Source organism: Lissotriton helveticus, chromosome 6 (assembly GCF_964261635.1).
Source record: "Lissotriton helveticus chromosome 6, aLisHel1.1, whole genome shotgun sequence".
NCBI lineage: Eukaryota > Metazoa > Chordata > Amphibia > Caudata > Salamandridae > Lissotriton > Lissotriton helveticus.
Window position 1 is genome coordinate 732,642,377 of NC_136067.1, and position 26,689 is coordinate 732,669,065.

The 26,689-nt window shown below is 43.8% G+C and overlaps 1 protein-coding gene across 3 annotated transcripts in view; it reads left to right on the forward strand.

Moving 5' to 3' along the window:
- The window catches only part of MMS22L (MMS22 like, DNA repair protein), a 602,587-nt gene that overhangs the window by 420,135 nt on the left and 155,763 nt on the right, over positions 1-26,689 (forward strand). For all 3 annotated transcript variants that reach the window (XM_078648222.1, XM_078648223.1, XM_078648221.1), the window contains exon 18: positions 20,649-20,808. In XM_078648222.1, coding sequence (XP_078504348.1) covers positions 20,649-20,808 — 160 coding nt within the window. The remainder of the gene's footprint in view (positions 1-20,648; positions 20,809-26,689) is intronic.

Genomic DNA, 26,689 nt, shown 5'->3' on the forward strand with positions numbered 1-26,689 from the left:
GCCCCGAAACTAGTACATCTTATTGGAGCACTTTCATATGGTAACCCTTCAGGATGTCATTCCATTTCTTCAGCAAATCAACTTCATGCTTGCGCTAAACCTGAAGGATGCCTATTTCGTCTAATTACCATAATTATTCTTGAACAAAATAAATATTGTCCAAATGTTGCTAAACAGTGAGGTGTTCTTTGAAACCATTTTCATTAAACGAACACCATGCAGGGCACCTTACTACTTCTGATGCAAGTAACTCAGGTGCCATCATTTCGCTCTTCCCTTGCAAAGTTTGTGCGTGAAAACAATTGAAACATCCACCTGGGGGTCTGTTCAAGAAGTAAAGAATTCTCAACCGTACAAATATGTTCACAACAAAGGTGGTTATTTTAGGGTAAATCCTACTCATCCATTACCAATTAATGTCCATCAGTTCTCAGTTAAACGAATACATTATAAGACAGACGCATTTGTGCATTCATACCTTTGCCTGTGGTCTTTAATTTTACAGCCAAGCGGTGCCATTTCTCAAACATGCTGGGATCACCTTGAGGAGCTGAATGTAATTTTGACTTGTGTTGGTCTATCCAAGAATTTATCATCAGAATCTCACAAAGTGTGGAATTACCACTGCCTTGTTTTGATTCTCAGAATAGCGATCATGGCTGTTCTTAAAAAAGGACGGACGACAAGGAACTCTACTTTCATGTACCAGGCACATGGGACTGTTAGACCCCTACAATCCACCCTTCACCTACCCCCAATTTATGTTTTTAACTCACCTAAAAGGTGTCTGGGACTAGCTGGACATTTTGTGCATAGGGCATTTCACTCCTTGTTGTATTCTGACCCGCTTCTTCTGTATTTGCTTTGATTGGTTAGCTCCAGCCCCAGGGCCGGACTGGCCGTTGCGGGCACCGGGCAATCCCCCGGTGCGCCGCAAGGTTGGGGGCCTGTAACAAAATCGCCCCTGTAACAAAATCGGTCGAAAACCGGCCCCGGCAAAGAGCTCGGTCGCACCCCCTGGGGACCGGCTGAGCACTTTGCCAGGGCCAGTTTTGGTTCTCAGTCCGGCCCTGTGCAGCCCCAGTGTTTGGCCTTCAGCTAACCTATAGCTTCTGCTTTGGGTAACTGTGCCAGGTTGCTCGTACTTGTCTTCTTTGGCGATTAGGGTAGTCTCGAAGCAGATGGATAAACGAAATATGGTCCATAGCAGGTGGTAAATTGGTTCTGACCTGCTGAAGAATGCACTTGGTAAAGTGAGCCCTGGTGTGAGCTGTTATGTTAAAGACAAAGGTCCTTGACAAGGAAAATGAACACTCCAATAATTATAGGCCACAATATGCACTATAATGAAAAAAAGTCCAGCCGGACTTTAGAGTTTATTCAATGTTTAAATATATTAAATCAGACAAACTAACAATGAAACAGTGGGACACAATCCTGCATCCACAATGCTACACAAACATTAGACAGTACAAATAATTAGGGTATCTCAGGCATATAGAAGAATGGAGCAAAAAGGAAAATTTGCAATGCATTTGCTTCACATATGTGGGAAACACAAGGTTTTTTGGCACATAATATTACACTAGTGTTTAAACCACATATTGTGTCGACGGCGTTTCGATCCAGTTAATAATGATGGATCATCATCAGGACATTCATTGCTTGCCTGAATTAAAAGCCTATATTGAACAGGAAGGATGGGAACATGTAACAATACATTAATCAACTGTGTTACTCATAGGAAATTGCTAATGCAACCACATGCCAAGTTTTTGGTGCTAATCGTCATTCAGGTGCGGGGGTGTCAGGCAACCTGTGCCAACCATCCACGGCGCAGTAGTGAACAAACCATGCCGCGCTCGGATTATATGTCGTGAACATGATGTGTACAGATGGTGCCTATAGCATGCCAGGGTGGTTTGTTATCAGGGTGATGGAAGGTAATACGACGTTAGTGCACGTGCCGTTTATGTGCAGTGAGCCAGTAGGAGTGATATGCCAAGGCAAGTAATTACTTGGACGCGGGGTCTATCGGAGTTGAAGCTGAGCCGGCGTCCAATTGGAAGCCTTAGGTTGATAAGATAAAACTTGAAGGGCAGTCAATTGGTAAGTTGCCTGGGGAAAATAACACTAATTAAACATGAGCCAATTTATATTAACCGGGCAAGAGGCTGGTGGAAGTGCACGGGACTAGCTTACCTCATGGGATGCAGTTATCAATAACCCACGAAGGTAGAGCCTACAGCACGATCGGTGTGTAAGGGGGTAGAACCGGGCGCCTTATGCCTGTTGGGGAAGTAAAAGGCCGTATCAAGTATGGGAAATTATGGGTGATTGCCCTTCTAGCTACTACGGGTGGCCAAGAATTATGACGCTTACCTCGCAATCGAAATGCTCAATTCCAAATGATGCTGAGGGGGGCACGTTGGATTGGTGTGGGACCTGCGGCCAAATTACTTGGACAATTAACCGCCGTGCCACGGAGCGTTGCGGGGACGCTTTGGCAGATTAGGGTGGCCTGTAATAGGGCTCCTAAAAAGGTTAATGAATAATTGAGGCCATATGATAATCTGTTGTTAACTAAGTAGCGCGAAGGTACGGGGAATTGGAAGCAGCGCTTACCTCGGTTTCAAGGGGGCTCAGTTCAGTGTCCTGAAGGAAAAAATGAAAAGGATGGGGCCATAAGATTATCTAATAACCGCTCAATACGCCAAATTCCGGGGAATTACAGCAGCGCTTACCTATGGTTCACAATGGAACTAGGTTCGATATCCAGGTGCAGAATCGTGCCGTGGAACGTCAGCGTGTGGGCGTGCTGGGAGGAAATGTGCGCGGCGGCCATGATGAAATGGGAATTGGATCAGTTTGGCGGCCATGTTGAGAGGGACAGGGTCCAGAAACGGCTGACATATTGGAGTGGTGATATCAAGCATATTACTAACAGTGGTGATAAGGGTGAGAATTGACTATGGGCGAAGTGGTATATTTAGAGAGCATGCAAGTGACTTGACAATTTAAAGGCAATGACGCGCAGAATGACAATTAAAATTATAAAAAGTACCAATTTACGCAATTTTCATATTCAGAAACAGTTGGTAGGTTAGCATTAATGCAGGAGAAGGTCCACTCATTAATTAAGAGAGAAAATTACTAGTTATCACAAAAGTGAGGTCCAATCCTCATTACGGTTAAGGCCACTTCGTATACTGTCGAGGAGTAGGATCATTTTGAGTTCTTCTCTGTTGAGCAGAAGTCCGATGTCACCTCCTCGAGGTGGTAGCTTCACGGATTTTAGGACAGTCCATTTCAAATCATTGTCCGTATGTTCTTTGTCGGTGAAGTGATCCACCAATGGGGCGCCGGGAGTCTTGCAGCGAATCCGACTGCGGTGCTGACAAATCCTTGTCTTGACCTTTTGTTTTGTTTGGCCCACGTATATTAGTTTACACGGGCAGTGGATCAAGTAAATAACATCACTACTATTACAATTGGTGAAGCTTTTACATTGGATTGTGACTTTGTTAAATTCAAAAGACTTGCCCTCAATGGTGAACTCGCATACGTTACATGAACCACATTTTGCATGTCCCACTAGTGGTGTTTGGGTCCATAGGGAATCTATTGTGCTCAAAGTGGGGGGATTTGGAAGGGCCGCTCGAACCAAGTGGTCTTTCAAGTTGGAACTTTTTTTGAAAGCAAACAACGGGCGATCATAATGTAAAATACCCGCGTTCAGGGTAGGCCAGTGTTTAAGAATGCATTTTTTCAATTGGTTAGACACAGGTGAAAACGTCGTTACACAGGCTAGTCTCGTGTTGGGCTCTTTATCTTTGGGACAGAGAAGTGACTCTCTAGGGCAGTACCAGGCACGTTCGGCCGCTGTTCTTACTAGCCTATTGGGGTAACCCCTATGTTTTAGTTTATCTGACAGTACCGCAGCCTCCCTAAAGTAGTCTACCTTGGCGTAGCAGTTCCGTCGGATGCGGAGGAACTGCGAATAGGGCAAGGAATCTCTCAAGGCTCTGGGATGATTACTATTGTAGGATAACAATGTGTTCCTCTCAGTTGGCTTGCGATGTAGCCTTGTGTGTAAGTGGCCATCAAAGTGATATATATTTAGGTCCAGAAATGGGATGGATTCAGTGTCGATGTAACTGGTAAACGTGAGCCCACAGCAGTTGTTATTCAGCCAATGGATGAATAAATTCAAGTTACCTTCATCACTATTCCAAATTAAAAAAATATCATCGATATAGCGCTTCCAACTGATGATATCTGATGAGAAGGGATTGGAGGTAGTTAAGATGGAATGCGTCTCAATTTGATCCATGAACAGTATAGCTAAGTTGGGGGCAAAAATGGCCCCCATGGAAGTTCCTTTGATTTGTTGGAAATACTGCTGATCGAAAGAGAAGAAATTTTTCGTCAGACAAATTTCCAACAGTTGGAGTTTAAAGATTGTGGGGACACGATGTGGTCTGGGCCTGGTGTCTAGAATGTCACGTATGACCAACAGGGCAGCAGTTTGGGGAATGTTTGTGTACAAGGACTCAACGTCCATTGTACACAACAGCTGATTGCCTTTACTGAAGGGTGTTTCCTCAATGAAATTAACCATAGCCATGCTGTCTCTAACATAGCATTGAGTTTCTGGTACGAAATCTTTGATGAAAAAATTGACATATTTGCCTAGAGGTTCAAGAATCGAACCACATCCAGAGACAATTGGGCGTACTGGCGGTGCAGTGATGCTCTTATGTATTTTAGGCAAGGTGTAAATTACAGGCATACGCGGCGATTTAGTATTAAGAAACTGGTGCTCTTTTTGGTTGATGATCCCTAATTCGAGAGCCTCTGTGGTAATTTTCAGAATTGTTGTTTGTAATTCTTTGGTGGGATTGGTGGGGAGTCTCATATAATGATCAGTGTTCGAAAGTTGTCTCAAAATTTCAGCAGTGTAGTCATCTCTATTTTGCAGGACAATACCACCACCCTTATCCGCACTTTTGATGACAAGAGTTTGAAGATTTTTGAGTGTGCTGATAGCTTTCTTCTCAGCTAAAGGAAGGTTGTAGGGAATGAATCCCTTTCTTTCCTTCAGTGTATTTAGATCCTTGGTAACCAATTTCTCAAAGGTAATGACCTCTGGAGGTACCATACCTGCCGTAGGTAGAAAGGTGGATGGTGGTCTAAATGGGGTGTTAGATGTCACCAATGGTGTAGGATTCATTTGGAAGAAGGCGTCCAAGCGAACCTTCCGATAAAATCTGAGGAGTTCAGTTTGGAGCTCTAGAAAATCAGTACGGATTGTAGGCACAAATGAGAGGCCTTTGCTGAGGAGTGAGGATTCAACACTAGAGAGAGTATGTGCAGACAGATTAGTTAACAACAGATTATCATATGGCCTCAATTATTCATTAACCTTTTTAGGAGCCCTATTACAGGCCACCCTAATCTGCCAAAGCGTCCCTGCAACGCTCCGTGGCACGGCGGTTAATTGTCCAAGTAATTTGGCCGTAGGTCCCACACCAATCCAACGTGCCCCCCTCAGCATCATTTGGAATTGAACATTTCGATTGCGAGGTAAGCGTCATAATTCTTGGCCAGCCGTAGTAGCTAGAAGGGCAATCACCCATAATTTCCCATACTTGATACGGCCTTTTACTTCCCCAACAGGCATAAGGCGCCCGGTTCTACCCCCTTACACACCGATCGTGCTGTAGGCTCTACCTTCGTGGGTTATTGATAACTGCCTCCCATGAGGTAAGCTAGTCCCGTGCACTTCCACCAGCCTCTTGCCCGGTTTATATAAATTGGCTCATGTTTAATTAGTGTTATTTTCCCCAGGCAACTTACGAATTGACTGCCCTTCAAGTTTTATCTTATCAACCTAAGGCTTCCAATTGGACGCCGGCTCAGCTTCAACTCCGATAGACCCCGCGTCCAAGTAATTACTTGCCTTGGCATATCACTCCTACTGGCTCACTGCACATAAACGGCACGTGCACTAACGTCGTATTACCTTCCATCACCCTGATAACATACCACCCTGGCATGCTATAGGCACCATCTGTACACATCATGTTCACGACATATAATCCGAGCGCGGCATGGTTTGTTCACTACTGCGCCGTGGATGGTTGGCACAGGTTGCCTGACACCCCCGCACCTGAATGACGATTAGCACCAAAAACTTGGCATGTGGTTGCATTAGCAATTTCCTATGAGTAACACAGTTGATTAATGTATTGTTACATGTTCCCTTCCTTCCTGTTCAATATAGGCTTTTAATTCAGGCAAGCAATGAATGTCCTGATGATGATCCATCATTATTAATTAACTGGATCGAAACGCCGTCGACACAATATGTGGTTTAAACACTAGTGTAATATTATGTGCCAAAAAACCTTGTGTTTCCCACATATGTGAAGCAAATGCATTGCAAATTTTCCTTTTTGCTCCATTCTTCTATATGCCTGAGATACCCTAATTATTTGTACTGTCTAATGTTTGTGTAGCATTGTGGATGCAGGATTGTGTCCCACTGTTTCATTGTTAGTTTGTCTGATTTAATATATTTAAACATTGAATAAATTCTAAAGTCCGGCTGGACTTTTTTTCATTATAGTGCATATTGTGGCCTATAATTATTGGAGTGTTAATTTTCCTTGTCAAGGACCTTTGTCTTTAACATAATTGATACCCCAGGTCCTTGCTTACCTAGTGGGTCCCCTTGTACTTTAGTAAAAATATGTTGCGCGATCGCCGGATTGCAAGGGATCAAATCCTATCTACTTCCTTTTGAAGTGGGCCCTTACTGTAACCCCCTGCTCTTCGTGTAAATTCCTGTGTTGTTAATACCTTTAATATGTCTGTTCCTCCACCTGTGTACTCATTAGAATATATTCAGAAGATTTGTGAAGGTCCCCCCCTATTCTCTGATACCACTGATAATACCTCCTCCACCACACCATCAGACCTACCTGATCAGTTGGAGAAACTAAAGAAAAAATATGTACGCTTGGAATTGATGACTCTTATGTTGAGACAGTACTTAAAAGCAGAAATCATACCAATAGGATTAATAGTAAGAAATACTCCTGGTATATTTACTGATAACCCAAAATACATCAAGGGTTTTAGCCACATTGGTACGACATGCTCGAGACACTGGCTTGTTTTAGGTATTGAAACAGCTACCGAGACACTTAGTACTTTACTAGTTGAGATCGAAGAAATTGAAAAAAAGATCAAAGACGATAGTCTAGTTTCTGACTCCAAAAAACTCCTAGACCAAGTTCAGAAAACAGTTGACGAGTTCCAACGAATCGAGCAGAACAAAAAGACTAATAAATTCAAAAAGGATATTAAGTCTTTTCATATTGAGTCAGCATACCCGTATCTCCAGAAGGATTTTTATTTAAATCGTTCTTACTCTAACCCCCACAACTCAAGACCCTGGGGGCGGTTCAACCAACGCCAAACGCTTGTTGGTTTCTCTGACTCCTCAGTGGATCAATCTGATAATTCAGACTCCAGCGATAACTCAGGCCCCTCAAACAGAAACCCTGTCCAAAATAGGAACAATTTTTTAGACAGAGGACAATCCAACACTCCAGCCAGAGGGAGAGGGAAGAGGGTTCCCCGTTGGCACAACCCTCCTGGCGAACGCCAAACGAGACAGAAATTTTACAAATGGTAGATTCCAACATGATTGAATCTCAGTCCATCCCTATTTTTAATCTGTCTGCACATACTCTCTCTAGTGTTGAATCCTCACTCCTCAGCAAAGGCCTCTCATTTGTGCCTACAATCCGTACTGATTTTCTAGAGCTCCAAACTGAACTCCTCAGATTTTATCGGAAGGTTCGCTTGGACGCCTTCTTCCAAATGAATCCTACACCATTGGTGACATCTAACACCCCATTTAGACCACCATCCACCTTTCTACCTACGGCAGGTATGGTACCTCCAGAGGTCATTACCTTTGAGAAATTGGTCACCAAGGATCTAAATACACTGAAGGAAAGAAAGGGATTCATTCCCTACAACCTTCCTTTAGCTGAGAAGAAAGCTATCAGCACACTCAAAAATCTTCAAACTCTTGTCATCAAAAGTGCGGATAAGGGTGGTGGTATTGTCCTGCAAAATAGAGATGACTACACTGCTGAAATTTTGAGACAACTTTCGCACACTGATCATTATATGAGACTCCCCACCAATCCCACCAAAGAATTACAAACAACAATTCTGAAAATTACCACAGAGGCTCTCGAATTAGGGATCATCAACCAAAAAGAGCACCAGTTTCTTAATACTAAATCGCCACGTATGCCTGTAATTTACACCTTGCCTAAAATACATAAGAGCATCACTGCACCGCCAGGACGCCCAATTGTCTCTGGATGTGGTTCGATTCTTGAACCTCTAGGCAAATATGTAAATTTTTTCATCAAAGATTTCGTACCAGAAACTCAATGCTATGTTAGAGACAGCATGGCTATGGTTAATTTCATTGAGGAAACACCCTTCAGTAAAGGCAATCAGCTGTTGTGTACAATGGACGTTGAGTCCTTGTACACAAACATTCCCCAAACTGCTGCCCTGTTGGTCATACGTGACATTCTAGACACCAGGCCCAGACCACATCGTGTCCCCACAATCTTTATACTCCAACTGTTGGAAATTTGTCTGACGAAAAATGTCTTCTCTTTCGATCAGCAGTATTTCCAACAAATCAAAGGAACTTCAATGGGGGCCATTTTTGCCCCCAACTTAGCTATACTGTTCATGGATCAAATTGAGACGCATTCCATCTTAACTACCTCCAATCCCTTCTCATCAGATATCATCAGTTGGAAGCGCTATATCGATGATATTTTTTTAATTTGGAATAGTGATGAAGGTAACTTGAATTTATTCATCCATTGGCTGAATAACAACTGCTGTGGGCTCACGTTTACCAGTTACATCGACACTGAATCCATCCTATTTCTGGACCTAAATATATATCACTTTGATGGCCACTTACACACAAGGCTACATCGCAAGCCAACTGAGAGGAACACATTGTTATCCTACAATAGTAATCATCCCAGAGCCTTGAGAGATTCCTTGCCCTATTCGCAGTTCCTCCGCATCCGACGGAACTGCTACGCCAAGGTAGACTACTTTAGGGAGGCTGCGGTACTGTCAGATAAACTAAAACATAGGGGTTACCCCAATAGGCTAGTAAGAACAGCGGCCAAACGTGCCTGGTACTGCCCTAGAGAGGCACTTCTCTGTCCCAAAGATAAAGAGCCCAACACGAGACTAGCCTGTGTAACGACGTTTTCACCTGTGTCTAACCAATTGAAAAAATGCATTCTTAAACACTGGCCTACTCTGAACGCGGGTATTTTACATTATGATCGCCCGTTGTTTGCTTTCAAAAAAAGTTCCAACTTGAAAGACCACTTGGTTCGAGCGGCCCTTCCAAATCCCCCCACTTTGAGCACAATAGATTCCCTATGGACCCAAACACCACTAGTGGGACATGCAAAATGTGGTTCATGTAACGTATGCGAGTTCACCATTGAGGGCAAGTCTTTTGAATTTAACAAAGTCACAATCCAATGTAAAAGCTTCACCAATTGTAATAGTAGTGATGTTATTTACTTGATCCACTGCCCGTGTAAACTAATATACGTGGGCCAAACAAAACAAAAGGTCAAGCCAAGGATTTGTCAGCACCGCAGTCGGATTCGCTGCAAGACTCCCGGCGCCCCATTGGTGGATCACTTCACCGACAAAGGACATACGGACAATGATTTGAAATGGACTGTCTAAAATCCGTGAAGCTACCACCTCGAGGAGGTGACATCGGACTTCTGCTCAACAGAGAAGAACTCAAAATGATCCTACTCCTCGACAGTATACGAAGTGGCCTTAACCGTAATGAGGATTGGACCTCACTTTTGTGATAACTAGTAATTTTCTCTCTTAATTAATGAGTGGACCTTCTCCTGCATTAATGCTAACCTACCAATTGTTTCTGAATATGAAAATTGTGTAAATTGGTACTTTTTATAATTTTAATTGTCATTCTGCGCGTCATTGCCTTTAAATTGTCAAGTCACTTGCATGCTCTCTAAATATACCACTTCGCCCATAGTCAATTCTCACCCTTATCACCACTGTTAGTAATATGCTTGATATCACCACTCCAATATGTCAGCCGTTTCTGGACCCTGTCCCTCTCAACATGGCCGCCAAACGGATCCAATTCCCATTTCATCATGGCCGCCGCGCGCATTTCCTCCCAGCACGCCCACACGCTGACGTTCCACGGCACGATTCTGCACCTGGATATCGAACCTAGTTCCATTGTGAACCATAGGTAAGCACTGCTGTAATTCCCCGGAATTTGGCGTATTGAGCGGTTATTAGATAATCTTATGGCCCCATCCTTTTCATTTTTTCCTTCAGGACACTGAACTGAGCCCCCTTGAAACCGAGGTAAGCGCTGCTTCCAATTCCCCGTACCTTCGCGCTACTTAGTTAACAACAGATTATCATATGGCCTCAATTATTCATTAACCTTTTTAGGAGCCCTATTACAGGCCACCCTAATCTGCCAAAGCGTCCCCGCAACGCTCCGTGGCACGGCGGTTAATTGTCCAAGTAATTTGGCCGCAGGTCCCACACCAATCCAACGTGCCCCCCTCAGCATCATTTGGAATTGAACATTTCGATTGCGAGGTAAGCGTCATAATTCTTGGCCACCCGTAGTAGCTAGAAGGGCAATCACCCATAATTTCCCATACTTGATACGGCCTTTTACTTCCCCAACAGGCATAAGGCGCCCGGTTCTACCCCCTTACACACCAATCGTGCTGTAGGCTCTACCTTCGTGGGTTATTGATAACTGCATCCCATGAGGTAAGCTAGTCCCGTGCACTTCCACCAGCCTCTTGCCCGGTTTATATAAATTGGCTCATGTTTAATTAGTGTTATTTTCCCCAGGCAACTTACGAATTGACTGCCCTTCAAGTTTTATATCAACCTAAGGCTTCCAATTGGACGCCGGCTCAGCTTCAACTCCGATAGACCCCGCGTCCAAGTAATTACTTGCCTTGGCATATCACTCCTACTGGCTCACTGCACATAAACGGCACGTGCACTAACGTCGTATTACCTTCCATCACCCTGATAACATACCACCCTGGCATGCTATAGGCACCATCTGTACACATCATGTTCACGACATATAATCCGAGCGCGGCATGGTTTGTTCACTACTGCGCCGTGGATGGTTGGCACAGGTTGCCTGACACCCCCGCACCTGAATGACGATTAGCACCAAAAACTTGGCATGTGGTTGCATTAGCAATTTCCTATGAGTAACACAGTTGATTAATGTATTGTTACATGTTCCCTTCCTTCCTGTTCAATATAGGCTTTTAATTCAGGCAAGCCATGAATGTCCTGATGATGATCCATCATTATTAACTGGATCGAAATGCCGTCGACACAATATGTGGTTTAAACACTAGTGTAATATTATGTGCCAAAAAACCTTGTGTTTCCCACATATGTGAAGCAAATGCATTGCAAATTTTCCTTTTTGCTCCATTCTTCTATATGTCTGAGATACCCTAATTATTTGTACTGTCTAATGTTTGTGTAGCATTGTGGATGCAGGATTGTGTCCCACTGTTTCATTGTTAGTTCGTCTGATTTAATATATTTAAACATTGAATAAATTCTAAAGTCCGGCTGGACTTTTTTTCATTATAGTGCATATTGTGGCCTATAATTATTGGAGTGTTCATTTTCCTTGTCAAGGACCTTTGTCTTTAACATAATTGATACCCCAGGTCCTTGCTTACCTAGTGGGTCCCCTTGTCCTTTAGTAAAAATATGTTGCGCGATCGCCGGATTGCAAGGGATCAAATCCTATCTACTTCCTTTTGAAGTGGGCCCTTACTGTAACCCCCTGCTCTTCGTGTAAATTCCTGTGTTGTTAATACCTTTAATATGTCTGTTCCTCCACCTGTGTACTCATTAGAATATATTCAGAAGATTTGTGAAGGTCCCCCCCTATTCTCTGATACCACTGATAATACCTCCTCCACCACACCATCAGACCTACCTGATCAGTTGGAGAAACTAAAGAAAAAATATGTACGCTTGGAATTGATGACTCTTATGTTGAGACAGTACTTAAAAGCAGAAATCATACCAATAGGATTAATAGTAAGAAATACTCCTGGTATATTTACTGATAACCCAAAATACATCAAGGGTTTTAGCCACATTGGTACGACATGCTCGAGACACTGGCTTGTTTTAGGTATTGAAACAGCTACCGAGACACTTAGTACTTTACTAGTTGAGATCGAAGAAATTGAAAAAAAGATCAAAGACGATAGTCTAGTTTCTGACTCCAAAAAACTCCTAGACCAAGTTCAGAAAACAGTTGACGAGTTCCAACGAATCGAGCAGAACAAAAAGACTAATAAAGTCAAAAAGGATATTAAGTCTTTTCATATTGAGTCAGCATACCCGTATCTCCAGAAGGATTTTTATTTAAATCGTTCTTACTCTAACCCCCACAACTCAAGACCCTGGGGGCGGTTCAACCAACGCCAAACGCTTGTTGGTTTCTCTGACTCCTCAGTGGATCAATCTGATAATTCAGACTCCAGCGATAACTCAGGCCCCTCAAACAGAAACCCTGTCCAAAATAGGAACAATTTTTTAGACAGAGGACAATCCAACACTCCAGCCAGAGGGAGAGGGAAGAGGGTTCCCCGTTGGCACAACCCTCCTGGCGAACGCCAAACGAGACAGAAATTTTACAAATGGTAGATTCCAACATGATTGAACCTCAGTCCATCCCTATTTTTAATCTGTCTGCACATACTCTCTCTAGTGTTGAATCCTCACTCCTCAGCAAAGGCCTCTCATTTGTGCCTACAATCCGTACTGATTTTCTAGAGCTCCAAACTGAACTCCTCAGATTTTATCGGAAGGTTCGCTTGGACGCCTTCTTCCAAATGAATCCTACACCATTGGTGACATCTAACACCCCATTTAGACCACCATCCACCTTTCTACCTACGGCAGGTATGGTACCTCCAGAGGTCATTACCTTTGAGAAATTGGTTACCAAGGATCTAAATACACTGAAGGAAAGAAAGGGATTCATTCCCTACAACCTTCCTTTAGCTGAGAAGAAAGCTATCAGCACACTCAAAAATCTTCAAACTCTTGTCATCAAAAGTGCGGATAAGGGTGGTGGTATTGTCCTGCAAAATAGAGATGACTACACTGCTGAAATTTTGAGACAACTTTCGCACACTGATCATTATATGAGACTCCCCACCAAAGAATTACAAACAACAATTCTGAAAATTACCACAGAGGCTCTCGAATTAGGGATCATCAACCAAAAAGAGCACCAGTTTCTTAATACTAAATCGCCACGTATGCCTGTAATTTACACCTTGCCTAAAATACATAAGAGCATCACTGCACCGCCAGGACGCCCAATTGTCTATGGATGTGGTTCGATTCTTGAACCTCTAGGCAAATATGTCAATTTTTTCATCAAAGATTTCGTACCAGAAACTCAATGCTATGTTAGAGACAGCATGGCTATGGTTAATTTCATTGAGGAAACACCCTTCAGTAAAGGCAATCAGCTGTTGTGTACAATGGACGTTGAGTCCTTGTACACAAACATTCCCCAAACTGCTGCCCTGTTGGTCATACGTGACATTCTAGACACCAGGCCCAGACCACATCGTGTCCCCACAATCTTTATACTCCAACTGTTGGAAATTTGTCTGACGAAAAATGTCTTCTCTTTCGATCAGCAGTATTTCCAACAAATCAAAGGAACTTCCAGGGGGGCCATTTTTGCCCCCAACTTAGCTATACTGTTCATGGATCAAATTGAGACGCATTCCATCTTAACTACCTCCAATCCCTTCTCATCAGATATCATCAGTTGGAAGCGCTATATCGATGATATTTTTTTAATTTGGAATAGTGATGAAGGTAACTTGAATTTATTCATCCATTGGCTGAATAACAACTGCTGTGGGCTCACGTTTACCAGTTACATCGACACTGAATCCATCCCATTTCTGGACCTAAATAAATATCACTTTGATGGCCACTTACACACAAGGCTACATCGCAAGCCAACTGAGAGGAACACATTGTTATCCTACAACAGTAATCATCCCAGAGCCTTGAGAGATTCCTTGCCCTATTCGCAGTTCCTCCGCATCCGACGGAACTGCTACGCCAAGGTAGACTACTTTAGGGAGGCTGCGGTACTGTCAGATAAACTAAAACATAGGGGTTACCCCAATAGGCTAGTAAGAACAGCGGCCAAACGTGCCTGGTACTGCCCTAGAAAGGCACTTCTCTGTCCCAAAGATAAAGAGCCCAACACGAGACTAGCATGTGTAACGACGTTTTCACCTGTGTCTAACCAATTGAAAAAAATGCATTCTTAAACACTGGCCTACTCTGAACGCGGGTATTTTACATTATGATCGCCCGTTGTTTGCTTTCAAAAAAGTTCCAACTTGAAATACCACTTGGTTCGAGCGGCCCTTCCAAATCCCCCCACTTTGAGCACAATAGATTCTCTATGGACCCAAACACCACTAGTGGGACATGCAAAATGTGGTTCATGTAACGTATGCGAGTTCACCATTGAGGGCAAGTCTTTTGAATTTAACAAAGTCACAATCCAATGTAAAAGCTTCACCAATTGTAATAGTAGTGATGTTATTTACTTGATCCACTGCCCGTGTAAACTAATATACGTGGGCCAAACAAAACAAAAGGTCAAGCCAAGGATTTGTCAGCACCGCAGTCGGATTCGCTGCAAGACTCCCGGCGCCCCATTGGTGGATCACTTCACCAACAAAGGACATACGGACAATGATTTGAAATGGACTGTCTAAAATCCGTGAAGCTACCACCTCGAGGAGGTGACATCGGACTTCTGCTCAACAGAGAAGAACTCAAAATGATCCTACTCCTCGACAGTATACGAAGTGGCCTTAACCGTAATGAGGATTGGACCTCACTTTTGTGATAACTAGTAATTTTCTCTCTTAATTAATGAGTGGACCTTCTCCTGCATTAATGCTAACCTACCAACTGTTTCTGAATATGAAAATTGCGTAAATTGGTACTTTTTATAATTTTAATTGTCATTCTGCGCGTCATTGCCTTTAAATTGTCAAGTCACTTGCATGCTCTCTAAATATACCACTTCGCCCATAGTCAATTCTCACCCTTATCACCACTGTTAGTAATATGCTTGATATCACCACTCCAATATGTCAGCCGTTTCTGGACCCTGTCCCTCTCAACATGGCCGCCAAACTGATCCAATTCCCATTTCATCATGGCCGCCGCGCGCATTTCCTCCCAGCACGCCCACACGCTGACGTTCCACGGCACGATTCTGCACCTGGATATCGAACCTAGTTCCATTGTGAACCATAGGTAAGCGCTGCTGTAATTCCCCAGAATTTGGCGTATTGAGCGGTTATTAGATAATCTTATGGCCCCATCCTTTTCATTTTTTCCTTCAGGACACTGAACTGAGCCCCCTTGAAACCGAGGTAAGCGCTGCTTCCAATTCCCCGTACCTTCGCGCTACTTAGTTAACAACAGATTATCATATGGCCTCAATTATTCATTACCCTTTTTAGGAGCTCTATTACAGGCCACCCTCATCTGCCAAAGCGTCCCCGCAACGCTCCGTGGCACGGCGGTTAATTGTCCAAGTAATTTGGCCGCAGGTCCCACACCAATCCAACGTGCCCCCCTCAGCATCATTTGGAATTGAACATTTCGATTGCGAGGTAAGCGTCATAATTCTTGGCCACCCGTAGTAGCTAGAAGGGCAATCACCCATAATTTCCCATACTTGATACGGCCTTTTACTTCCCCAACAGGCATAAGGCGCCCGGTTCTACCCCCTTACACACCAATCGTGCTGTAGGCTCTACCTTCGTGGGTTATTGATAACTGCATCCCATGAGGTAAGCTAGTCCCGTGCACTTCCACCAGCCTCTTGCCCGGTTTATATAAATTGGCTCATGTTTAATTAGTGTTATTTTCCCCAGGCAACTTACGAATTGACTGCCCTTCAAGTTTTATATCAACCTAAGGCTTCCAATTGGACGCCGGCTCAGCTTCAACTCCGATAGACCCCGCGTCCAAGTAATTACTTGCCTTGGCATATCACTCCTACTGACTCACTGCACATAAACGGCACGTGCACTAACGTCGTATTACCTTCCATCACCCTGATAACATACCACCCTGGCATGCTATACGCACCATCTGTACACATCATGTTCACGACATATGATCCGAGCGCGGCATGGTTTGTTCACTACTGCGCCATGGATGGTTGGCACAGGTTGCCTGACACCCCCGCACCTGTATGACGATTAGCACCAAAAACTTGGCATGTGGTTGCATTAGCAATTTCCTATGAGTAACACAGTTGATTAATGTATTGTTACATGTTCCCTTCCTTCCTGTTCAATATAGGCTTTTAATTCAGGCAAGCAATGAATGTCCTGATGATGATCCATCATTATTAACTGGATCGAAACGCCGTCGACACAATATGTGGTTTAAACACTAGTGTAATATTATGTGCCAAAAAACCTTGTGTTTCCCACATATGTGAAGCAAATGCATTGCAAATTTTCCTTTTTGCTCCATTCTTCTATATGCCTGAGATACCCTAATTATTTGTACTGTCTAATGTTTGTGTAGCATTGTGGATGCAGGATTGTGTCCCACTGTTTCATTGTTAGTTTGTCTGATTTAATATATTTAAACATTGAATAAATTCTAAAGTCCGGCTGGACTTTTTTTCATTATAGTGCATATTGTGGCCTATAATTATTGGAGTGTTCATTTTCCTTGTCAAGGACCTTTGTCTTTAACATAATTGATACCCCAGGTCCTTGCTTACCTAGTGGGTCCCCTTGTCCTTTAGTAATAATCTGGTGTGAGCTGTGGCATCACATTCAGCAGTACTGATTAATATGGGAAACCATACTCTCTGCTCATTTTTAATATAAAAAGCAAGGGTAACCCCAAACATTTCTGAGAAATTGGGGTGATACAATGTGTTTATGAAACAAAGGTTCACTATGGTATGAGTCACAGAACAATAAACTATATTATATGTAGAGAGTAATCCAAACATATTTTCCTTGCTGTTATGCTTTTTGGAACCAATTCCTTTAAGAAAACCTTAATATGCTCATAATACACATGATAAACCCACATAGCCAAAAATAATTCAATTATTCATAAGACAGAAGCCAATTTTACTGTATAACATTTTTTTACAGTAAAAACATATATTTAGTATTGTTCAAACGATCAAGTACTCAAACACGTAAAGAAATATGCAGTTATAAGTGACAAGTGATCCACCATACCATTAGAGTACTAAGTGCTATAATGGTAAGTGGCCATTTTTTGCCACTTATCACTATAGCCTATTCCTAGCTATTGGCCCTTATTCCTTCTAGGGCCTCCTCTACAACATGGTGCAAAATATCCCCTATTGGGAGATTTTGTGGACTAGCTGTCACTAATTATGTGTATGAAGGTTTCTTACCTGCAATATACAAAGCAAGTTGTTCTCTCTTATTCCCCTTTTTATAATCAGACAGATCCAGGATATAATCTTGAGTCCACCATTAACCCATACAAGTTGGCCCCTTTGAACCTTTAGATATTGGGTGCTTACTGCCCTGATGATGACTTTGCAATAACTTGAGGTCGAAATGCCGTTGACCACGACCTTTATAGACTCCACTACCTGAATCGCAAAGAAAAAAATTAAGATTCTTTTGTCTTTTTAGCTTTTTTTGATGCAATGTTCTTTATGTCACTTATCATTGCACATTTCTTCACGTGTGAATACTTTATCATCTGAAAAATACTAAATATATTTTTTTACTATAAAAATAAAATATTATACAGTATAATTCGTTTCTGTCTTATGAATAATTGAAATATTTTTGTCTATTTGGGGTTAACATATGTATTATGCACATATTAAGGTTGTCTTAAAGGAATTATTTCTAAAAAGCATAGTAACGAAAATACTTTGTTCGGATTGCTCTCTATCCATACTACTATTATAAAGAGAGAGCCCAAACCTTTGAGGCGGGTAAGCTCAGGAACTACAGCACCAATCACAACACCAAAACAGCATTGGAAAGGACAGTTGCAGCAGATGGACATAGGCTATACAGCTGGCCACCATATACATTACAAGGGTAAAAGAACCTTAGGGGCAAAGTAGTCCCTTGTGGGCGTGGGTGTTGTGCTGTGGGCGTGTGCACACAACAATGGCCGCGGCATTCATGAAAACCAACCCTTCACAGTACTCCTTTGTGGGCGTGGGCGTTGTGCTAGGGGCGTGGCCAAACCGATGGGTGCGGAATTCACGGGGCGCGGCATTAGAGGCGACTCAGTGTAGCAGCGGACATCACACACTTACCAATTAGCAGTGCCCTGAACTACAGCGGAAATACACGCTCACGTCTTAGCATATTGCTCCGGTGCTCAGGCGGGTGCTGAGGCGAGTCAGCGTACCAGCGGGGAGCACACACTTCGCATTTACCACTGCCCTGAACTACAGCGGACAAACACGCTCGCGGATGGAGACGCCACACACTTTAACATATTGCTCCGGTGCTCAGGCAGGGCTTAAGGCGAGTCATCGTAGCAGCGGGGATTAAAAACATTTAACAGAGTGCTATTTCACACGCGCAGCGTCGCGTGCACGCTGTCACGCACTAAACTATCAGCGTAAAGGACTTAACACCAGCCACACCAGCCACACAACATCGCCCACGACGCTGTCGGGGACTTGCACACCAATGGACTACACAGCACCCACAAGCTGCAAACGTTACCGCTGAGGAGGCACATATCACAAAGCCGGTCCTAACACAGCCTGCACAAGCGGATGCACATGTTGCACAGCAATGGACAAACACCGTTAGCGTATATGCACAACTTAACTAAACAGGTAAAAGACGGCGTGCAAGCTCATTGTTAATTTTACAATAAAGTTTGCTTGCCTACTACAACCTTTGCACACATTCTACTTCATCCCCGGACAACGTCGGGACGGACTGCTAGTATATAATATAGAGTTTATTGTTCTGTGACTCATACCATAGTTAACCATTGTTTCATAAACCCACTGCTCATCTTTAGGCTCTGTCAACGCCATCTAAGTTGCTATTATAACTTAGACCTCAAAGATTGGGATCATCTTTTGATCCTTTTCTTATATTATGCGGTTACTGGGATTGGAGGTCGTGTGCAGATTTCAAGATCTTGTATAAATCACACTAATGCCGAAGTACACTTCACCTACATTTTATTTAAAGGTTGACTACCCTCAGGCTAAACACTAACATGTGGGTTAATGTTTTTTTATATGGGTTGCACTCCATGTATATCAGTTGCATACAAGATTTCTGAAAAAGGGATCTTTACACATTTATGTCAATTTGGAGGCTTTCCACGTCTCTCAACCAATCTTCCCCTTTAGCCTGCAGTGGCACCATTCCCCTGGCACTTGTTAGGATCAAATCTTTTTATTGGCAAACCATAAAGCAAGTCACATACACACCAAGCCGCCTACAATCCATTACAGGCCGGTCGCGAAGTTCAGTTGTTTACTATGAGCAGATCCAAGCACGTCAAGTTAGTAACTGTTGATTGGGCATAGTAATACACAGCATGTCGCCTACAGCCAGAATTGGCTGGCCGAGTATAGGGAGATGGAGGCCGTCTAAGCTTATTACATAAAAATGCATCGGTCATCATGATCAACTTTGTATAGCAATGGCCTCTGGCACTTGTTAAAGGTATTTTGTGCCACCCACTTTACCAAGTGCTTCTCTGAATGTGTTGCTGGATGTTGTTGGACTCTTTCTTCCTGCACGACCTAAATTGTTTTCTTATTCCAAGGTTTGCAGGAGATAATAATGGGCTATTAAGATACACTTACCTGCTTGTAATTGCAACTTAGAGAACCTGTTATCATTAAATTTTCAATTCCAAGCCAAAGTTTTGTAGCTCTAGTTTTACTCATTGCACAACTTTCACAGCAGTATCACTCCACTTGCACCCAAGTTCATTTTTAGTTAGATTATTGATACATCCATGACACAGATAACCCCTAAATCATTAGTACAACCATTGCAGAAAAGAATTCTGCCTTTGGGGTGGAGTTGGAAAAGCCTTAAAAAGAAGTGTTCTGAAACCTGCATGTGGAAGGTGCAGTGGACCAGTGGGTTTGACAAAGGATAGCTGTGGTACTTTGAATAAGTGACACATTTTAATACCATTGTACCTGGACTCTACCTTCCAGAGACAAGTACTACCTCAGTAGTTGACTTTTCTGCTTTCACAGTCCTTCGGTATGCAGGAGGGTACATTGTGATGTTGACTAGTCTCCACAGAACAAGAGCCAGCTCAGTTTGAAAAAGCTCTTGGATCTTTTGTACATAGATACAGATTGCGAATAATTGACAGAATTCTTTCTGTCTTACATTCTTCCTTTTTAGGCTGCAGGTGGAGTTTACACTGGACTTCAAACCTTGACAGAAAAGTCCGCTATGGTGTCCAAATGTCTGGAGTACCTGGGTGATGTACTAAAATATATAAAACCTTATCTGGTGAAGAAAGGACCTCCTGAAGGCCTGCAGCTCACTTATCGGACTATTGGTTAGTGTTTTTATTTTATGTACTCTTGCAGTTTATAAACAGTGATTATTGCTTCTATATGCTAGCAGATAAAATTGCGATTTATTCTGTCTTTTTTCATATGGAATAGTGTGTAATAGTTTGGTGGTGAGAGACGGAAAAAAGGTGGAATGAACGAGAAATGAGGGAGTATGTTGAACAGTTCATGGAATTTGAAAAAAGAAGTGAGAAACTCAGAGTAAAGGGAAACTAACATTGGATGAGTAGAAATAGAGAAGAGTTTTTGTAGAGACATTAGAAAGAAAAAGATTCTTCAAAACTGTATGGTGCTACATTTGTGGTGTAACAACTTTCCAGACGATCCTTAAAACACTTGTGGTCTTGTCTTGACAGTTCGGTTCTCATTACGAGTTGCTCCTTAATTCTGAGGAGCCCAGGAACGCATGGGCCTAATAACTGCAGTTAGCAGGCCCTTCTGAAAAACTAGTTAATCAGGAACACCGCTAGGGAGTGGTATTCTATCCCGAGATTTCACCTAGTACAAGCAGGCAAAGTCTTTGTGCAGAATAGCGGGGAATACGTGCAGTATGGTAAGTCCGATTTCCCACTTTATTTCCCAAAAATATTTTTCATTACTTCACTACCTGTGGAATTATCAGGACCCCCAGTAATGGTAATTTCTGGGGAGAAAGGGTGAGTTGGGAGAATAACTGGAATTATTTCAGGCCCTTCGAAAGATTGCCTTGGTGAATCATGACAAACAGTCTGCTCAATAATAATAATAATAATAAAAAACATTTATAAAGCGCCTGGTTACACTATAATCAGTGTGTCCCCGCGCTGTGAATGCAGTCCAAAAGGAGGCAGTCGTCATGGCAATCAGCGGAAAACAGAGGTCAAAGACACAGATTCAAATTTTTTTCAAGACACAAACGATCACAATTGGAATGATTGCAGTGAGTGTTGCACTGTGAGGTATTTTTTTCTAAATCTCGTTCTATAGTATTCATTGAGACAAAATAGTTATTTACTTGATCCGGTGCAATTATAGGTGTTTCATCGCTTTACAGGGTTCATCTTCTGTCGATCCGACAAGTGATAGCTGTTTTTTTTTTTTAAAACAACTTTATTCAATTTGAAAATTAGTTCAGAAGTCTAGGTGGAGAAGACCCTAGATAAAACTGTAAATGACAACGGATTATATAAAAATAAAGTAAAAAAATATCACTTTACAAAGGTGCGACTCATAGGGCCCATGGGGAGAAAACTAAAATACTTCATGGTTTTTAGGGACCTCAGTTCACCTCGACCAGCAACAAACCATATGCCTGGAACCAATACCTTCCACTATTCCTAACACTGAACACTATGAAACTTGACCACACATGTATATGCGCCACAATTCTGAACTTTACTTAATCTTCTCTTGTTCACCTTTGCTACCCGAGACCCTCCTAATCTTCAAAAGAGAACCAGCCTGCTATATAGTCCAAAATACATATAACTTGTCATCTCTGATTAGTCTCATCTTATCAGGGAACAGAATTCCTGCCTTTGCTCCAAGGTCTAGCAAGGCTTTTGTTACCAGTTTCATTTCTCTTCGACTTTTCTTAGTAGCACTACACGGGGAAAATTATGATCTGAGAGTCATTGAATAGGACTGTCACTTTTTTTCTTGACTCTGCTAAAAACTTATTTTGGGGACAAATCAATGCTGTGCCAAATGAAGATATTGAGACCACTTTCCTTCCTTCAGGAGTCTCCAACTTGGACCAAGCTGCAACTTTGTTTTTGTTGGGATATTCTCATCAGAATTTGCAAGCAACAACAGCGTTTTGAGTTTCCTTGTGTTAATATTCATAATTAATAATCTTCCTTTAGGGTATATACCTTGTCTCTTTGCCTCTTCATGATACATTGTATGTACAAGGGTTTTGGGTAGTTTTGCTTCTCTGTATTCCCTTAATTTGTTCCGGGATTCTCTCCACTCTCAGAGCATTACTAATATCCGATTTATGTCCAGCCCTGACAGCCTGTTAATGTACCCCAAGAGGTAGTCTTATTTTATTGGGGGTTCCTAAAGAGCAAAAACTGGACTATTCCCTTTCTGATCATAGATGCCCTCCTAGACCTATAAAAATACAAGAACAATCATGGCCTGAAATTCGTTCAGCACTGTTTTCATATTGCGTCCATCGTAGAGCTTTTACTGTTGTCAAGGCCCTTGCCTATTTCGCCTGCATTTACAGATTCCAAAGTAGTTGGAACTACTTCACTTCAGTTATTCTCTCGTTTGCTCTGAGCAGATTAGACCTATTATAGTGTCTTAAGGCAGATGTACACTTTAGTTGGCTGCTCCCTGTTTGGTCAAATTACACAAGAATATCCTCATACATAGTCAACTGAACTTCTCTCCCTGGCACGCGAGGGGTGGCTGTCTGTATGCTGACAGATACATCCTAAAGAGCGGCCACTAAGCACCTAAAGCATGATAAGGGTGAGTGTGCACCTTTGTTTGAGGCCAGGAGACATCCTAAATCACCGGGGAAGAATGTTCAAGACACCCTTGAAACATCGTCCCCCTATTAGCTCACTAAGAGTCATCAATACTGAAGTGTGTTAATTTTTTACATAAACATTTGTGTTATTATCATTAAAACATTTGGCGGGTGGTTGGCTGTAGATGGGTGCATGTGTGGTGTGTCTGCGATATGTCTTGTGCAGTGTTTACATTGGTCTTCGCAGGACAGGTTGAATGCCTGAATACAATGATGATTCCCTGTGAAAGGGACGGATGTCTGATGGATTATAGGAATGTACCTCTTCTTTCACCTTCCATAGTGTCTGAAGTACCGCTTTGTTTTCTGCTGGGCACCTTCTAGCAAACCGAATGCATCCACTCAGGGAGTCTGGATGCAACGCACGTTACATTGCCGGGTTAATCTGTGTTACATAATGTGCATGTCTTCCTGATTGAAAAAGTGAATTTTTAAAACATCTAGCAGGGCTCGACAAAAGAATTAATGAGGGCAAGCTATTTTTAGAACCTACTCGCCCTTAGTGGCGAGTAGGAAGACAAACTAACTTTTGTCCTCTGTCTTTGAAAATGGAGCAAATGTGACAAGATAACAAGATTTAAAGGCGTTTTTATTGCTCACAAACGGAATGAGCAATAAAGATGCCTTTAGTAGGTTGCAGTTAGGTCGAGGAGATTTTTAAGGTACCAGACCTGCAGGACTAGTACAATTTTTCAGTTTTTAAGTGCCCTGTCTAGTGCCCTAGTTGGCCCTGCCTTCGTAAAAGAGCCGTTTCCGCAAGATACATACTGACCCCATTGTTTACGTAGCTCTGCCTTGCTGGACTTCAGGAGGAACCTTTGTGCCCCGGCTCAGAGGGACGTATGCCAGAAGCAGGACTCTTTAAGTCGCAATTTTGTTCTAGGCGAAGGACCTAGCACTCGCTGCTGTTATACTTCCCCAGAAGAAGAGAAGACTCTAGTGCTCATTGTGTGAAAGGTGTTACGTCTTCAACCAGGAGGGCTAGGAGCAAGGCCCAGCTATCTGGACACCACATGATGGCTGTCTCGATGATTTTTCCTTGTAGGCCAGCTGGCTAAATCCAACCTAAGAACAAATGTCATTTGTGGCAGCCCTTTATTGCCCTTTTCTTCCCCCCTTCCTCCCCTCGGGTGGACTTACATTTTTCCTCTTCACTGTAAACCTTGCAGTAGGGACGTTTACTGCAGTTAGTCACACTGGTTCCAGTTCTGTGTGAATTCTCCCATTAGATCTCTTACTGCACCAAAAATATAATTGTTCTTGGTTTCAACCTAACACCAGTTTATCTGTCCAAAATAGTAGGTTTGTGGGTATCTAATTTACTCTAGGTGCAGTTTTTCAACTGAAAATCCTGACCATGACTTGCCAGCTCTTGAATTTTGGTTACCCTTGGATGGATGGCCCTCTTGAGTGCTATTATAACACGAATATCCCCTATGTTGAACTTTGATTGTGTTAAACTTTCAAAACCTCACCTGGACCGCGCCCAGCGCCAGAACCCCTGGACCCCGCGAACGCCACGACACCAGACTCCACTACGACGCCAGCACACTCCACGCACATAACATCGGCCGAAACCACACCTGCTTCCAGGCAGCCCTGAAACTGACCGACGGACCCTTCTCCTGCCGCACCTGCAGCTTCGCCTGTGACAGAACCACCAAACCTCCAAGGACTGGACCCAATCACCTCCGCTGCATACTCCTCCGCACGCAAACACGCCGTCGAGCTCTGGGATCTGCTCGACACCTCCGCCCCAGACGTGGCCTTCCTGACCGAGACCTGGTGGAACGACTCCTCGGCACCCGACATCGCCATAGCCATCCCGACGGCTACAAGATCACCTGCAGGGATCGCGTCAACGGAACCGAAGGAGTAATAGCCATCGTCCACAAGTCCACCGTCAAGGTCGCCACCCACGCAGACGACACTCTCAACGCCGCCGAACACCTGCACTTCCGGATCCACACCGACCCTAACACCACCCTCAGAGGAACACTCATCTACAGACCCCCCGGACCCCGGGCTCAGTTCAGCGACTCCATCGCCGACCTCGCCAGCACCCACGCACTCACCTCCACGGACTACATCCTCCTTGGGGACATAAACCTCCACCTCGAGAATAACAACAACGCCAACCCTGCCATCCTGATCGACAACCTCGGCCTCAGACAACTCGTCACCCCCCCACCCACGCCGCCAGCCACACGCTGGACCCCGTCTTCTCCACAAGCACCCACGTCGCCTTCAACCACACCACCGAACTCCACTGTACTGACCACCCCTGCATCCATTTCACCTTCAAGAAACCAACCACGCACCGCCGCACCCATCAGCTGCCTTGCCGCTGCTGGAGCAAAGTCACCGAAGACCGGCTGATCACCACCCTCGCCCAGAACCCACCGACCGACCCCACCAACCCAGACGCCGCAGCCCGCAACCTAAGACAGTGGATCAACGACTGCGTCAAAACCCTCGCCCGCTCATGAAACCCTCCAGCAACCACGCCAGCAAGAGAGCCACCTGGTTCAGCGACTAACTCCAGACCTCCAAACACACATGCCGGAAAATGGAGAAGATATGGCTCCACGAACGCACACCGGACAACCACGCAGCCCACAAGGACGCCACCCGTAGACATCACCACCTCATCAGATTAGCCAAGAGATTCCCCTTCAAAGACCGCTTGGACAACAACGCACACAACAGCAAAGAGCTCTTCAGCATAGTAAGGGAACTCTCCGACCCCAGCGTCAACGCCAACGACATCCCGCCCTCACAAGAACTGTGCGACTCACTAGCCAACTTCTTCCACCACAAGATCACTGACATCCACGACAGCTTCAACACCACGACCGCCCCGACTAAGCCAGACTTCACCTCCCCTGTGAACACCACCAGTGCCACCCACCTGACCTCCTGGTCCAACGTCAACGACGACGAGACACGCAACGTAATGAACTACATCCACTCAGGATCTCCGTCAGACCCATGCCCACACCACGTATTCAACAAAGCAGATGCAGCCATCGCACCCCAACTACGGAAGGTCATCAACATCTCCTTCGAAACAGCGACATTCCCAGAAAGCTGGAAGCACGCCAAAATCAACGCCCTTCTCAAGAAGCCCAGGGCGGACCCCAAGGACCTTAAGAACTTCCGGCCCATCTCCCTGCTCCCGTTCCCGGCAAAGGTCATCGAGAAAATCGTCAACAGTCAGCTGGCCAGCCACCTGGAAGACAACAACATCTTGGACCCGTCCCAGTCCGGGTTCAGACGAAACCAGAGCACTGAGACAGCCCTCGTTGCAGCCACAGAGGACATCAGTCGCCGAGTAGACAACA